At 45.1% G+C, this 16651-nt stretch overlaps 1 protein-coding gene and 1 long non-coding RNA gene across 2 annotated transcripts; one reads left to right on the forward strand and one right to left on the reverse strand.

Annotated features, from left to right (window-relative positions):
• The first annotated feature begins 3105 nt into the window (after positions 1 to 3105).
• Positions 3106 to 5117, forward strand: LOC132540481 (uncharacterized). Its single transcript, XR_009551682.1, has 3 exons — positions 3106 to 3273; positions 4321 to 4451; positions 4925 to 5117. It is a non-coding gene; the product is annotated as an uncharacterized LOC132540481 (long non-coding RNA).
• On the reverse strand, positions 4969 to 7681 carry RTP1 (receptor transporter protein 1). Its single transcript, XM_007532735.3, has 2 exons — positions 7410 to 7681; positions 4969 to 5488 (listed from the first exon to the last, which is right to left on the reverse strand). Exons 1-2 carry the CDS (start codon positions 7679 to 7681, stop codon positions 4969 to 4971), a joined length of 792 nt encoding a protein of 263 aa, XP_007532797.1.
• Between the last annotated feature and the right edge of the window lie 8970 nt (positions 7682 to 16651).

Genomic DNA, 16651 nt, shown 5'->3' on the forward strand with positions numbered 1-16651 from the left:
GTAAAGATAGAAATAGGATGGGAGTATGAATCGACCTGTCAATGATCATGTCCAGCGGATAAGCAATTACAGAAGCCAGACCTCCCACCTTCTGTATCCCGTAAATGGGATATAAATTGGTCCATACTTCCAGAGAGGGATAAAGAGTAGGAAGCTTCCAATGGAAGAGATGGGATGTGGAACTCTGGTGGTGGGAACTATGTGGAATTGTACCCTTGTTATCTTACAATCTTATTAGTCATTATTAAATCACCAATAAAAAAATTCCCAGTAACAGTTAAGGAAAAGCTCCAAGCCTGACTTCCCCACCCCATGAAAATACCAAAAGCAACCAGAAACTGATTAAAATAACCAACAGCTCCAGAACACAGTCAAAATTCTATAGAAACTGAGCAAGTGTCAGAACAAGACAAAGCCACATTTAAAGCAGCCGCGTGTCTCTTGGTGTGTATAGTTGTCCCTGCCCCGGCCTGTTTTGGAATGATGTAGTTATGGTCTGGAAGAGGCAGTGTCCCTAGTTTTTAACTCTTTCTTTTGAACCAGAGGGAACAGAGTAAACTTGTTTGCGTGATCTGAGTACCCCCCTTCCCGAGTTGCCTTGAGGGCTAATCTCTGTCTCTCCTAAATTGAATCTCAGGCAGAGAATGCAGAAGGTACTGTTGAGGAAAGCTCATCAATTCTTTTATTCATTCAACATATATTGATCTTGCACTTGTTATGTGTTCACTAGCGAGGAATAAGCACAGAGTCTGAGTTTTTGGGCCCTGACATTCCAGCAGGGAGAGAGGACATAAGAGACAAGAAATAACACACATCCCTCACCCAACATTTCAGTTATTTGCAGTCCAAAAATATTAAGGACCATGAGATATTTAGAGAGAGAAAGAGAGAGAGCAAACTCATATCACTCTTACTAAAGCATATTTTTTCTATCCTATCAAGAGTTGTGTGGCTCATCTCTTACTGTGCCTAATTTATAGATTAAACTTTTGCATAGTTATGTATGTATTTAAAATGTTACATGAAGACCAAGAGATGGTGCACCTGCCTGGCTAATCACATGCATTACAGTGTGCAAGGGCCCAGGTTTAAGCCCCTGGCCCCCACCTGCAAGGAAGGGGGAAGCATCATGAGTGGTGAACCAGGGCTGCAGGTGTCTCTCTCCCCCTCATCTCTCCTTTCCCTCTCAATTTCTGTCTCTGTCCAAAGTAAATAAATAAATAAATACATTTTCAAATTCTATACATATAGGACTTGGTATAATTCACAGTTTCAAGCATTCACTGAGATCTTGGAATGTGTTCCCCATGGATGGGTGGAGTGAGAGTGGGAGTGGGGGACTACAGTAGAACAAAGTTTGAGGAGTGTCCAGGCAAGGGGGACAGAGCTAAAAGAGAGAGAGAGAGAGAGAGAAAGAGAGAAAGTGGAGTCTGAGAGCTGAGTGAAGCCACTATGGTGGACAGAAGTGGGGAGGAGGAAGGGGGGTGTTGAGGAGTTAGTCAAAAGCTAAACTTTCATCCTAGAGACTCCCAGGCAAGTCACCAAGAAACACTTGGGATATAGCACTACATACCTGGCCACTGATGGCAGCCTATCCTTGGGCAACAGGCTGGCTGTCAGGAAAACAGGTGTGTCACCCAGGAGCTTTATTCATGTCTTTAATGCCTAGCTTTATTCTATTTATTTTTAATATTTTCATTTATTTTATTTTGATGAGAGATTAGTGTACTGCTCAGCTCTAGTATACGATGGTGCTGTGGACTGAACCACCCTCAAGCATAAAAGTCTTCTGCAGAACCATTATGCTGTCTCCCCAGCCCTGAGAGATTTATTCTAACTGGAGTTTCAACTGCTTTACACACACACACACACACACACACACACACACACACACACACACACACACGTGCTGATTTTGGTTCAGTTGGTCAGAGGTGGGAGATGAGTTCTGATACATTTTCCAAACTCCCCACAATTTCTAGAGTGCTGTCAGCCCAGAGAACATCAATGGTGAGAGATCTCTGAGAAACAGTCTATCTCTCTGTGTACCCAGATAAGGGCTGGTCAGATAGAAGGTATTCAGGATCTGTGCCTTGAATAAAAGAAGAAATGCTCTGTGGATAAAGCAGACACTGTCAGACAGTGACTAGACTGAGAATCAGGGCAGACAGGAGCCTGGATATGCCGAGTCCCCAGGTGACCGGCTAGGGACTGCTATACCTCTGGCTATGCAAACAACTGGCCCAGACCCTGAGGCTGAAGCCAGATAGCATCTTATGTAGGAGCCCAAGAAAAAGGAGAAAGGATGTGTGTGTGTGTGTGTGTGTGTGTGTGTGTGTGTGTGTGTGTGTGTGTGTATTGCATTACAGATCAGGGACAGTAACTCAACCACTCATGAATGACGGCTCCCTCCACCACCACAGGTAGTGATAACTTTCCATTGAAAGGGGGAGTTGGTGGAGAAAGGGGCATTGAAGTTCTTAACAAAGGTGAGGGGAATGAAGATCCTTGTAAGCACAAGGGAGCAGCCCACCTCCTGCTCTCTATTTCTGCCCATGCTTGACCTCACTCTAGACCCAGCTATCGGGAAGCCACCACCCACTCCAGACCACCCTGTAGCCTGTCTCAAAGCAATGTGGGTTTCTCTCATTCATCTGTGCAATTATCTCTCTACTTGATTTTTTAAAAGTATATTTTTATTTATTTGTTATTGGATCAAGACAGAGAGAAATTGAGAGGGAAAATGGGAGATAGAGAGGGAGAGAGACAGAGAGACACTTGCAACACTACTTCAAAACTTGTGAAGCTTTCCCTCTGCAGTTGGGGACCAAGGGCTTGAACCTGGGTTCTTGCTCATTGTAATGTGAGCACTTAACCAGGTGCACTACCACCTGGCCCACAGAAATTCTCTCTGTGCAAAGCATGGCAATAACTCCAACCCTGGCATTCCTATGTGGACAGCTGGCCTTTGGTGAGAGGACCTAGATGTGGTTAATGCTGGAAAGACTTCCAGGTAAGATTTTATACCTTGAGCCTGTATTCTTGCCATTAACACAGAGATTCAGGTGGACTTGGTCCCTGAAACTCTTGCAACTCTCCAATATAAAGAAAGTTCATTCAATTGGAAGGAAACGTGAAATCTTCTCTTTTGCTACAGTATGGCTAGAATTCAAGGGCATCATGTTAAGTGAAATAAGCAAAGAAGAGGGGCAAGTACTGTATGATCACACCCACAGAAGGGATTTAAGCAATGGAGCAAGGAACATATATAAGGTAAAACTTCAATAAATCATGGTATATTTCAGCAGATCCAAAGACTCAGAAGGGAGGAGGTAAAGTGAGGAGGCAAGGGGGCTGGCTAGGTACCCAGTGAACTGTGGTGGAGGTGACATGGGCTAGCATCTATCTTGGGAAGATATGAAACTGTACTTCTATGACAACCATCTTGTAAATGAATATATCCTCAATAAAGTGATAAAAAGTCAGGTAAACAAAGTATCCTGGGGGCTGGACAGAAGTGCAGTGGGTTAAGCTCACATGGACCAAAGTGCAAGGACTGGCATAAAGATCCTGGTTCAAGCCCCCGGCTCCCCACCTGCAGGGGTGTTGCTTCACAAGTGGTGAAGCAGGTCTGCAGATGTCTCTCTCTCCCTCTCTCTGTCTTCCCCTCTTCTCTTGATTTCTCTCTGTTCTATCCAACAACAGCAACATCAATAACAATAACATCAACAACAACAATGATAAATGACAAGGGCAACAAAAGGAGGAAAAATAGCCTTATGGAGCAGTGGGGTTTGAAGTACAGGCACTGAGCCCCAGCAATAACCCTGGAGGCAACAAAAAAAAAGCATCTGACCCCTAATTTTTTCTAAAAGGACTGATCTATTTTTTTCCCCTGGGAAAGTTTGTGCTTTGCTGCTAACACTTTAACTTTCTAAACCTCCCCCTAAATTCTCTGCCAGTTCATTTGTAAAGAGTGGAAAGTTTAACTTAATAAGACCACATCCCAATCACCATCTTCCATCCAGGCCAAGATTCCTGAGTGGACAGAATCTGGAAGTTAAGAATCTGGGGAGCAGAAGAAAAGAGCCTGTGTGCCCAGCTGCAATGGGACAGACCAGGGACCCCACTTTGCTCTCTCATTAAAGAAATCCCCACTGTGTGCATGGCAGGCTCATTCAGGAGGCAGAGGAAGAGGCTAACTTCAGGCTGCAGCTCTGGGTTTAGGGACTGATGGGGACTCTGACAGGAGCTAACAAGAGAGCAAGAATAGGCTGGTTACTGTGGAAAGGTGTCTGAGATCAATCTGTTTTTTTAAAGCACACATGAGGGGCCGAGTGGTGAAGCACCTGGTTGAGAGCACATGTTATAATGCGCAAGAACTCACGTTTGAGCCCTCTGGTCCCTACCTGTAAGGGAAAAGCTTTGCAAGAGGTGAAGCAGTGCTGCAGGTATCTGTCATCCTCTCTCCTTCTCTATCTCCCCCTACACTCTCAATCTCTGGATGTCTCTATTCAATAACTAAAGATAAGAAGAAAAAAATTAAATTAAAAAGTAAAATTAAAAATAAATCACAGAAGACTTATTTTTCATATAAAACTCTGAAATGAAAGTCCATTAAGTTTGGAGCTGCTCTGGTTAAGTGAGAGGAAGAGGTAGGAACTGGGATGGGGGTTGGGGGGGTTGGAAAGTTGCACCTGGATGGAAGCCCCAATCATCCAGTCTGGCTTCCAAATCCCTGTGTTCCTGCCTCACCTATGCAAACTGTAAGGCCCTGGGTTTTACTTTGAAATATCAATGGTTGAACCCTAGACTCTTAACTGTATAGATGGGAAGATGGGGTGTTTTGTCCAGAGTCCTCAGAAAATTTTTGGAGAAGATGACCCATCTCCCAAGCACAAGTCTCTCTGCTGTCTGCCACCAGCTGCCCCTCACCGGCCTCAGACACCCTGTGCCACCCAGGAGATCTTAGACGGAGCTGCGGAAGGAGAATTGCAGGTAGATGATCAGCAGCAGGACCGTGGCCCAGAACAGGCACCAGGGGATGGAGCAGAAGTTGCAGCCAGAAGCCTCCTCAGTCTGAGGCTTGGTGGGGCTGGGCGCCCTGGAGAAGGTGTAGGTGGTGGCCTCCTCCTCCAGCAGCTTCTGGCTGGGCTTCCAGTGCACGATGCCCTCCTGGCAGGCCTCGCAGAACTCACCGCGGTGCCGACGGTGGTCCTGGCGGCTGGCCACGTGGATGCGGTAGTGGCCACCCCGCTCACCGTAGCACTGCTCGCGCAGGCTGGTGATGAGGTTGTCCACCAGGCTCTCGATGTTCTCCTCCAGCATGCTCGACTCGTCCAGCCGCGCCGTGCCGCACTCGTAGCACAGCTGCTTGAAGACGCGCATACGCACAGAGCCCATCCTCTGGGCGCGGTCCAGGTACATGTGGAAGAGGATGACCACGTGGGGCGACTGCCAGGTGTGCCAGCACCACGAGCAGTGGAACCTGCAGGGTGACGAAGGGGGAGAGGGAGGTCCGAGTGGAAGAGGTGGAAAGGGTGGAGGGGGAATCACTGCATGCAGCCCCCACCCCCAACCCTGGGGTTGGGGGGATGGCTCTCCAATCTGCCTCCTTACTGGGCTGCAAGGACCAGGCAGGCCGCCCAGGATGCACCTGGCAGACCACCACCTCTGCACTCTGCTCTCCCTCCAGTACCAGAGCTCGCAGGTTTTGGCCTTGACCCTGGGATGCTGGCTCTAGGCAGCTTTGTCTTCTCTAAAGTCTGACTTTCAGACTTCCTTTGAGTCAGAGAGTGGAAATGTGTCACAACAGAAAACATTTCATCTAGCCACACATCAGTAACAGGCTAGGAACAGGCTAGACCCAAACCAAGTGGGCGAAGCGTGTCAGTCTTGATTGGCTACCGTTACCGCTTCTCAGCCTCCAGGCCTGTGTTGGGGTTAAGAAGCCAAAGGGCTGTGAGTAAAAGCAACCTCTGCCCCCAAGGGGCTGCCTAGAACCATCAGTTCTTGGGCCTGCCACGTAGTGTCCAGACCACCCCCCACCCCCCACTGGCAGCCAGGTTTGGAGACTCCTGTTCTTATTCTCTTCCCTCCTTTTACTTGCTCTTTGGAGACTATTTCCACTTCTGACCTACATTACAGAACTTAGCTGGGAACATGCCAGAGCAGGAGGGACCTTAGAAATCACCTATTTGGGGACCAGGTGGTGACACGCCCATTTAACTGCACATGTCATTGTTTTCAATAACCCAAGTTCAACCCCCTCATCCCTACCTGCAAGGGGAAATTTCACAAGTAGTAAAGCAGTTGTCTCTCTTTCTCCCTCTCTATCTCTCCTTTTCATCTCAGCTTCCTCCTATCTCCATCCAATAAATAATCACATAGTTAACTGTTGTACTCTGAGACACAGGGAAAGACAATCCATGCAGACACAGCTAGCTGGAGTTCAGTGGGGTCCCCAGCACATAGCAGATGTCCACTGGATGTTGCATGAGTTGAACTGAATGAACTTAACAAGAATGGGAAGGAAAGGCTTGCTTCCGACCCCCTGCTGCACCAGTCTCCAGCCCTGTAGGGTGTCATAGTGGTAAGCTCACAGACAACAGCACTAAGCATTATTATACAGATGAACTATCTAAGAATGTTGCTGAAATGTGGATTCTGATTCACTTGGTCTTGAATAGGGTCTAGATTCTGTACCTTTCACAAATTCATGGTATTGCTGGCCTATGAACCACAAGGCAAGGACCTGGAATAGGCCCCATTTTCAGAAATGGGGACAGTGGGGTCCAAGAAAGAACAAAACTGAGGGCAATGGAACTTAGAGCGAGATTTCCAACTTGTCTCTTATGTTCCATGTTTTATATTAAGTCAAAATGAACTAAATAGACTGAAACTAAATGATCCCAAGACCAGAACACAGAGTTCTTAAACCCCAACTTACTTCAAGACCCATTTCTCTGGTTTTTATCCATTATCAAGAGGTTATTAAAACTGAAAAGTATGGGAGTAGGCAGAGGTGCACAAGAACCAGGGTTTAAGTCCCCAGTACCCACCCACAGGGAGAGGCTTTACTGTGAGCAGTCAGTCAGTGTTGGAGGTGATTCACTTTCTCTCCTTCTATCTCCTTTTCCCCTCTCACTGCCTCTCTATTCTATAAGGTAAAATCAATAAAAATAAAATCTCAATAACAAAAATAAATGGAAAATGTGATAGTCTGGGAAGTGGCACAGTGGATGGAGTGTTGGACTCTCAAATATGAGGTCCCAAGTTCAATCCCTGTCATCCCATGTGCCAGAGTGATGGTCTGGTTCCCTCTGGCCCATAGCATCAGGTTCTCTTGTCTCTGTTTCTTCTTGCAAAGTGCCACAGAGGGGTGCCCGCAAGACCTCTATGTCACTCACCTGCCAGAGGCGTGCAGCTCCAGGTACTGCTTCCAGCCTGGGGCCAGCACGTTGTGCTTGAGGTTGGGATCTATGATGAGGTCCCAGCTATCTGCTGGCTTTACCTCCTCCATCTTTTCATAGAAGACTTTCTTCCATTCGCCTGTGGTCACACTTTTACACATTGTGTCGTCAGGGGCAAGGGAAGGCAGGCTGCACTTGATGGAGAAGGAGGGGAGTGAGGGCAGGTGCAGGGCAGGGCAGCGTAGTCTCCACGGTCTAAAAATCCTCATCGACAAGGCCGAGAAGAAGCAGGACCCAGCTCCCTCCTTTGTCCGCAGTGGAACCTGTTTCCACAGCAACCAGGCAGGGCGCCAAGAGACAGAGCTTGGGGAGGAAGGAGTCTCCAAAGGGTGTCTCAGGACCCTGAACTGAGGTTATGTGGGTAAGATCTTTGGGCCTAAGTGACCAGAGACAGAGTTGGGGGCCCTGAAAGAGGATTAACTTCAGACCATCTCACTCCTGCTTGGGAAAGGGACACAGAGACAAGAACCTAGCAGCTGGCTCTGCTTCACCTCCCTGTCCCTGGAGGCATCATCAGTATCCAGCTGCTGTGGTAACCATGGTGCCACAGGGGGCCACAGAGCATGAAGAGATGAGGAAAATGAAGACCTGTTAATAGATGCAGCAATAATAATAAACTCTCTGCACGTCTGTCTGTGACTGGCATTTTTCCAAATTCCAAATGCTGTCAGAAGTCTCTTAATCTATGATCATTATTCCCACTGCACAGGGTTGGGGTCCACACAGTTTATAAATGGCAGAGTCCATGCCCAACTCCAAGCTATATTGACCCCAGATGGACTTATGGATTACTTCCTTTCAGAAGTGCCTGATGTGCCAGCTGTAAGCCAGGTCATTGTAACCCCGTATGCTATAGACCCAATGACCAGAATGCAATGGGATCTGGTCTGTCACCAGACACATGCAAGAGCAGCCACCTGCACCCTCAAGTGGGAGCCATTGCATCAGCCTGGCAGGAGCAGAAAGGATTATTTTCAACTTGATAATAGAAGAACACAACATCCATGGGGAAAAGAAAAAAAAAAGACAGCCTTTATGTTTGATGTCTCTCCTGTCTGCTGTCTAATTATTTTTCTCTTGTTAAAGCTGTGCAGTTTATTACTGGAAAATGTAGGTCTACAGACTAAAACTCTTCCTACTGTCCCTGCAAAAGATAACCATTGTTAATGTTATGATATGCACACCCTATCATTTTCCTTATTTGTGTGTGCCTGTATGCATATATATTACACACAGCTGTGCATCACACTGTGTTCTACTTAAAGTAGCAATATATCATAAATATCATTCTGACTCATTAATATTTCATAGTAATTTCTTTTGTAAGTTTTTTAGTTATCTTTATTTATTTATTGGATAGAGAGAGCCAGAAATTGAGAGGGGAAGGGGGATAGAAAGGAAAAGAGACAGAGAGACACCTGCAGCACTGCTTCACCACTTGTGAAGCTTTCCCCCTGCAGGTGAGGACCTGGGGCTTGCACCCCGGGCCCTTGAGCGTTGTCATATGTGTGCTCAACCAGGTGCGCCACCATCTGGCCCCTCATAGAATTTCTTGTAGGTTTCCTATATTCTATCATATGGTTGAAAATAATTTATTTAACCAACCCATTATTTAGGGTCATTAAATTTTTTTGTATTTCAGCTTCTTTTTTTTTACTTTTTTTTTTTTTTGCCTCCAGGTTACTGCTGGGACTCGGTGCCTGCACTTCAAATCCACTGCTCCTGGAGACCATTTTTCCCATTTTGTTGCCCTTATTGTTACACATGTTGTTGTCATTGTTATTACTCTTGTCATTGCTGTTGTTGTTTTTGGATAGGACAAAGAGAAATCAAGAGAGGATGGGAGAGAGAGAGGGGGAGAGAAAGATAGATACCTGCAGACCTGCTTCACTACCCGTGAAGCGACCTCCCTGCAGGTGGGGGGCTGGGCACTCGAACCGTGATCCTTACACTGGTCCTTACACTTTGTACCATGTGTGCTTAACCCACTGCGCTACTGCCCCACCCCCGTACCTATCTGCATGAAATCATCCTGTTTTTCTGCATGCTTTGATGTGGCTCAATGACCCCAGGCTGATGCTCTGATGAGACACTGCTTGTTGGGGACTGGGGTACACATCTATTGACTGTATGTACCCTCTGCAGAAACTTGGGTGATTACAAGAACCCAAGTGACCTCTTCAAAAACTCTGACCATATGGATCCTGAGGTTTGGGGTTGAAAAAGGACCTAAGTTCTCCGTCTCAGACTGTTAACTGGTTTTCTGGTGTTCCTTCCTTCTGCCTCTGTATAAATGTCGATGACTTGATGCATATTAATTGGGCTTCAGTTTCATTCAACTTGGCAGCAGTATAATAAAGAAGCACTATCGGGGCTGGGTCGGGGTGCACCTGCAAGGGGAAAGCTTTATAAGTGATGAAGCAGTGCTGCAGGTGTCTCTCTGTATCTCTCCTTCTCTAGATCCCCCTTCCTCTTGATTTCTGGCTGTCTGTTACAGAGCAAAAATCAAATCTCCATCCACTGCAAGGAAGCAAAAGATGTTTATTTACGAATTAAAATCCAGGCCAAGTGGTGACTGATGTTAGTCTACCAAGCTCGACCCTGAACAAGGCTCAAACCACACAAGTTATAGGATTCTAAAGTACATCTTGGGTGGGGAATATGCAAAACTAGAATTCTATTACACACTCAATAGCATTTTACAGAAAACGCAGGATCCAATCATTTCAGACATTGCAATACCCTAAGCAGCCTATAAGAATTGTCTAATTTCAAGCCTTTATGCAAAATAGAGTCACCACACTTTCTCATTGTCAGCTAAGACCACCGGGGCTATCAACTCCCTCAACCTTGAGCAAGTGGTTGGGTTTCAAGGACTTGGTTAGGCGAGCTATTCTCTTTAAGACAAACAGCAGGTGGCTTACATCTTGGGGTGTGGGTTTTGTCTAGCCCCCCTTTTTACAGGAATTTTCCACTGCAGGCAGAAAAGCAACTATACTTACAACTCATGCTTAAAATTTTACTTAAAGCAATTCTAAAGTTACTGCTTCTAACACTGTCTCTATCAAAATAAATTAAGATAGTGGAAAAAATGGAAGCATTATCTGTAATAATTAAAACGCACAGGTTCTGAAATCAGTTCCTCCTTTTAAAAATATTTTATGATCATCTCTATTTATATTTATTAGATAGAGACCGCCAAAAATTAAAAGGGAAGGGGGAGATAGGGAGAGAGAGACAGAGAGACACCTGCAGCATTGCTTCACCACATGCAAAGTTTTCCACCTGCAGGTAAGGACCCAGGGCTCAAACCTGGGTCCTTGTGCATTGTAACTCAACCAGGTGTGCCAGCACTCAGCCTCAAACCACCTGGGTTTGGAAAGTTTTGTACATGGACATGCCATGCCCTGCATGTGCCAGCCTCTGGCATCACATAATAGAGGCTATAGCAGTAAGAGAAGCTCTAGTACTGTGGTGGCTATAGTAATTGTCTAGTTTTCTGTCCATCTAAAGAGAAAAACAGTTTGGGAGTGGTGAAATAACACCCTGTTCTCTAAAAATAAACAAAGGTCTTTACTTAGAAATATGAATCTGTGGGGGATGTGAAGAGGTGGGTGAGGAATGGAGGTAGGTTCAAGGCCCGGGATAGAGGAGGGAAGCCTGACCAGGCTTTCCAAGTAGTGCTGGAGTCAGAGCCTGTCTCCCTGAAGTCTGGGAGGTAGCTGGAGTGCTCTGGGGAGGTGTCAATCTACTAGTTTTGCACCTGACAACACAGTGTGAAAGATGGACAGAAATTTAATCGTAGCCACTAATGTTAATGCCAGCAAGGACTTTCTAATTTTTATTTATAAAATGAAAATATTGACAAGATTATAGGATAAGAGAGGTACATTTCCACAAAATTCCCCCCACCAGAACTCCGTATCCCATACCCTCCCTTGATAGCTTCCCTATTCTTTATCCCTCTGGGAGTATGGACCCAGGGTCATTGTGGGATGCAGAAGGTGGAAGGTCTGGCTTCTGTATTTGCTTCCCCGCTGAATATGGGCATTGACAGGTCGCTCCATACTCCCAGCCTATCTCTCTCTTTCCCTAGTGGGTTGGGGATCTGGGGAGGCCGGGTTCCAGGACACATGGTGAGATCATCTGCCCTGGAAAGTCAGGTTGGCATATGGTATCATCTGGAACCTGATGCCTAAAAAAAGAGTTAAGATATAAAGCAGAACAAATTGTTGACTAATCATGAACCTAAAGACAAGAATATTGCACATGAAAATTTGGGGGCTCCATTTTGGAAATAGCGAGTAGGTCTGTTTTAGGTATATTCCAAGGGGCCCGTGACTACTAGTTTTTGCCTGTGCCTGACATCTAGTATGTAGGTGGACCCAGGTTACTGTCTAGAAAGATGGAATCATAATTAGATAAAGGACTAGAAAGCTGGATCAGGAAAGCAAGGATTTTTAAGCATATTAAGCTCCTATCCTTTAAACCATTCTTCCTGCCTCTGAACCAAGGCAGTCACTACCCCCAGAGAACTCAATGGACTTAGCCACCCTCACAGATACAGTGGGAGCTGTCTCAGGTAGCAGCTACCTGGCAAGGTGAGAATGGAGGCTGAAGGCATTCCCTGGAAGTGTGTGATGCTAAAAGGAGCCCATGGAACTTTCCTTGCTGCCAGAATGTCTTCATTGTCCAAGTCCAGGAATCAATTCCCTTGAAATATTTTGCTGTTGTTGCTATGATAAACATTATGATGAAAAACAAGAATACGGATGGTAAGAATCGTCGGAGTTGTGTATGTGTGTGTGCATGTATGTGTTTGTGTAACCAGCTGATGCAATCCCCATTGGCGCAAATTAAGTTTCATTTAGAACCTGAGCTTGCATGCAGAAGTCAGTGTAATATATCGCTCTGTATAGTTGAATGTTTTTCTTTAATACAACAATATTTCTCTCAGGACACACCGCTCAGTGCTTTACTCTCTGCCAATTTCACTCTGATACCACAAAACCCCCAATTTTGAGATTTTTCTAGACAACACTACCTTTCTTGCCTTACCTTAGCCATATTCTTAAAGCTTATGATCACAATTTAAATCAATAAAATTGTTTGATACTAGGCCCCCAGATCAAAATAGAACAGGGGAAAAGAGAAAAGGAAGAATACAATACCCCTACCCTGTAATTTGGCTCAAAAAATTTTTTTTAATGTATTCTAATACTGCTTTAAAAAGTGTTATAAAGTTAAGTACTGTCACTATTGAAGTAGTACATTCATGAAAAGTGATTTCTAGCCAGGTACAGGGTCATTCCTTAAAGGGGATTCCAAAAGGAGAAAGTAAGGTATGGAGGTGGGTCAATGACTTGAATTTTCTACTAGCATCCAAGTGCCCAGGGACCAAGCATCTTAATATGCCTGATTCTTCCACAATAAAGACTTTTCCTTTCCAGAAACTCCCACTTTCACTTAGCCACAACAATAAAGGCCTCCATAACCTGTTGATTTATTGGTATTACATGTCCAGGTAGGAGCTAGGAGAATAAAACACACATCCTTGAATGTGGTGTACTTACCCTGAATAACTTACTGCCTAGAAACTGAGAATACCTACTCCTGTCCTGAGGTAATAGCGATTTTTCTCTTAGCTAATATTATCTGTTGACCGTTCATAGTTTGTTGAGGTAAGTGAATCACCAGAATACCCCCTGCTTGTTTCATTTCTTTAGTACATGGCAGCTAACATGCCCAAGCCCATCACTGTTGCTCCTGGAATCCCAGACTCCTGTAACCTATCTGCCTGCAAGTTAGTCCTGACTTCCACTCCTCCTGGCTATATGACATTGAACAAATGCCCTATCCTCCCCATATCTCAGCTGCCTATGGAAAGAGTGAACAGAATATTAGTGCTCACTTCATAAACCTGTGGATTAAGTAGTGTGTTTAGAGTGCTTATATGGCATTTGGTATGCAATAGTTATGGAGGAGATATTAGTCATTGCACCTTCTCTGAGATGGAACAGACTCCAAAATTATTTATGGGGGCTGGGCAGTGGCATGCCAGGCTGAATGCACACATTGCCATGTTCAAGGACGGGGTTCAAGCCCCCAACCCCACCTATGAGGGGGGAGATCTTCATGAGCACTAATGCAATACAACAAATGTCTCTATGTTTTCTCTCTTTCTAGCCCCCTTCCATCTCAATTTCTCTCTATCCTATTAAAGAAAAAAAAAAGAGAAAATATTATTTAAAAATATCATTCATGGGCCTGGCTGGTGGTGCATCTGGTTGAGCGCACACAACATAGTGTGCAAAGACCCAGGTTCAAGCCCCCAGTACCCACCTGCTGTGGGAAAGCTTTACTACTGGTGGTGAAGCAGGGTCTCTCTGTCTCTCTCCCTCTCTATCTCCCCCCCTCAATTTCTGACTGTCTCTATACAACGAATAGATCATTTAAAGATATTTGTCATTCATCATAGTAGCATCTGCAACTTGGTGGCTGAAAGGTGGTAGATTATAAAGCAGGACAAATTGTTTAATAAGCAGGAACCTAAAGGTAGAAATAAAGCAGATGAGATTAGGGGTTTTAGGTTGGGAAGCAGCTGCGAAGTCTATTCTAGTGATGTTCCAATGGGCTTATGACTTTAGTAATTTTTGCCTGAGCCTGATAGCTAAAATGCAGGTGGACAAAAAATATTATTTGGGAAGATGAAGTCAGAGTTTAGAATAGGGCTAGAAAGCTGGATTAGGGCAGAGAGTATCCCCCAAAACATAAGGAAAATATATGAATAACATTAACTGTTTACTCTTTTCATCTGACTCAGGGCTTACATATATTCGTATTTAACATAGGAGCATGTGCAACTTCTGAGTCCAGACCTTCCACCTTCTGCACCCCATAAAGAATTTTGGTCTATACTCCCAGAGGGATAAGGAATAGGGAAGTTTCCAGTAAAGGGGAGGGGACACCAGAACTCTGGAGGTGGAAGCTGTATGGCATTGTACCCCTGTTATCTTACAATCTTGTTAATCTTTATTAAATCACTAATGAATTTTTAAAAAATCATTCATGTGCTTGCCTTGGCAGCACATATATTTTTTTTAAAAAATTTTTTTAATCTTTTTTTTAAATATTTATTTTATTTATTTATTCCCTTTTGTTGCCCTTGTTTTATTGTTATAATTATTATTGTTGTTGTCATTGTTGGATAGGACAGAGAGAAATGGAGAGAGGAGGGGAAGACAGAGAGGAGGAGAGAAAGATAGACACCTGCAGACCTGCTTCACTGCTTGTGAAGCGACTCCCCTGCAGGTGGGGAGCCGGGGTTCGAACTGGAATCCTTATGCCGGTCCTTGTGCTTTTCGCCACATGCGCTTAACCCGCTGCGCTACAGCCCGACTGCCGGCGGCACATATATTTTTTAAAAAATTCAAGACAACTCTTCATTCTAAATTCCTGTCTTGCTTTGTACACATTTCAAGCTCCTATTTGAATAATTCCTATTTAGAATGGCCCATACAGCCAACTCGCTATTTCATAGCCTGACTAATTTTAGCAAGGCACTAACTTTATATCATTGCTTTCATTGCTTTATTTTCTGGTTTTATACATGTAGTGAACCTAAGTTTGCCTCCTGGACCCCATTCACTAATACTTGTCCCCCCTCTCCCCAACCTCATGGCACCCTTCAGAAGTATGTGGCAGCTCTATGAACAATTTTCAAAACTTTCCCAGTGCATCTCAAGGCACAACCCTCAGTAATGGCTCTTTAAGTGGATGAACTTCCATTAAACACAGGATGCTCACATCATGACTATCCAGGGAACACTTCTATAGCTGCATTTTTTGAGATATTAAAAACATGCCAAGGCAAGGTCCCTTTGGGCTTTCTCTTCCACTCCACTCTGTCTCACTCCAAGTCTCTAGGCTATTGACTTTGAGAAGTGGGGACTTCTTTATTCACAGTGATCTGGGTTTGAGGAACTACACAACCTCAAAATGGGGCTGAGTGGTGGTGCAATGGGTAACTCTAAGTTACAATGTGCAAGGACCCTGTCTGACGCTCCCCCTCCCGTCCCCACCTGCACAGGGGGAGCTCCATGAGTGGTGCTGTAGGCTGCAGGTATCTCTGGGTGTGTGTGTGTGTGTGTGTGTGTGTGTGTGTGTGTGTGTGTGTGTGTCTCCCTTCTCTTTTCTCATTCCTCTCTGTTTCTATCATGATAGAGGGGGGAAAGGGAAAGAAAAAAAAGAAAAGAGGGGGTAGGTGGTGGTGCACCCAGTTGAGTGCACACATTACAATGTAAAAGGACCCAGGTTCGAGCCCCTGCTCCTCACCTATGGGGGGAAGCTTCACAAGTGGTGGAGGAGATCTTCAGGTGTCCTCTGTCTCCCTCCCTCTCTATTTCCACTCCCTCCACAAGTTTTCTCTATCTCTATCTGCCGGGCTAGCTTTGCAGGCAGAAGACAGACGACCAGGGACTAATGGCTGAGCTGGGAAGCAGTATCTCTTTATTCAAGTGGGACGAAGCACAATCAGCTATCTCTAATCACAATCTTGTCCTTATATATCCTGGGGCTGCCAGTGCAGATCAGCTTATAAGCTCTCTCCAGAGCCTGTTAGAGACTGAAGTCCTGGTGAAGTGCTTCTGATGATTCTGGTGACAGAGCAGCTGTATATATTCTCGCCAACTAGGGTGGAAACAGGATGTGACGTAGAGAGGGTGGTGTAAAAAGAGACTGTGGAAATCAGGGTGTGACAAGGAGAGGGGGAGGAGCAAAAAGAGAGTAGGAACCAGCGGGATTAAACCAATGCCCTGGAGGCAGGGTGGTGCTTAGTTAGCAGTGGTTTATGTAAATTGACTGCAGCTTTAAGTGGGATCAAACCAATGCCCTTCAGGCATGGCGGTGCTTAGTTAAGCAGGATTAGAGACAGAGACTTTAAGGGGGGGGGGCTGGCATACCCAACACTATACAAAAAAGAGAGAAAAAGAGAGAGAAGAATAGAAAAAACAGCCACCAGGAGTGGAGGATTCATCTTGCAGACACCAAGCTCCAGAAGTAACTCCAGTTTGAAAAGGAAAAAAAAAAGTTCAAAATGAGTCGTTCTGTGCATCCATGCTACCCTAACCCTTATGGCTACCAGTCAGACCTGGTCTTGTTCTCAGGCCCAGGTCAAAGCT

Source organism: Erinaceus europaeus, chromosome 9 (assembly GCF_950295315.1).
Source record: "Erinaceus europaeus chromosome 9, mEriEur2.1, whole genome shotgun sequence".
Lineage (NCBI taxonomy): Eukaryota > Metazoa > Chordata > Mammalia > Eulipotyphla > Erinaceidae > Erinaceus > Erinaceus europaeus.

Coding starts and splice junctions, on each gene's coding strand:
- RTP1 (XM_007532735.3), bottom strand. CDS start 7,681: ATGAGGATTTTTAGACCGTGGAGACTACGCTGCCCTGCCCTGCACCTG. Junction 5,489..7,409: donor GAGCTGCACGCCTCTGGCAG/GTGAGTGACATA, acceptor GTCACCCTGCAG/GTTCCACTGCTCGTGGTGCT.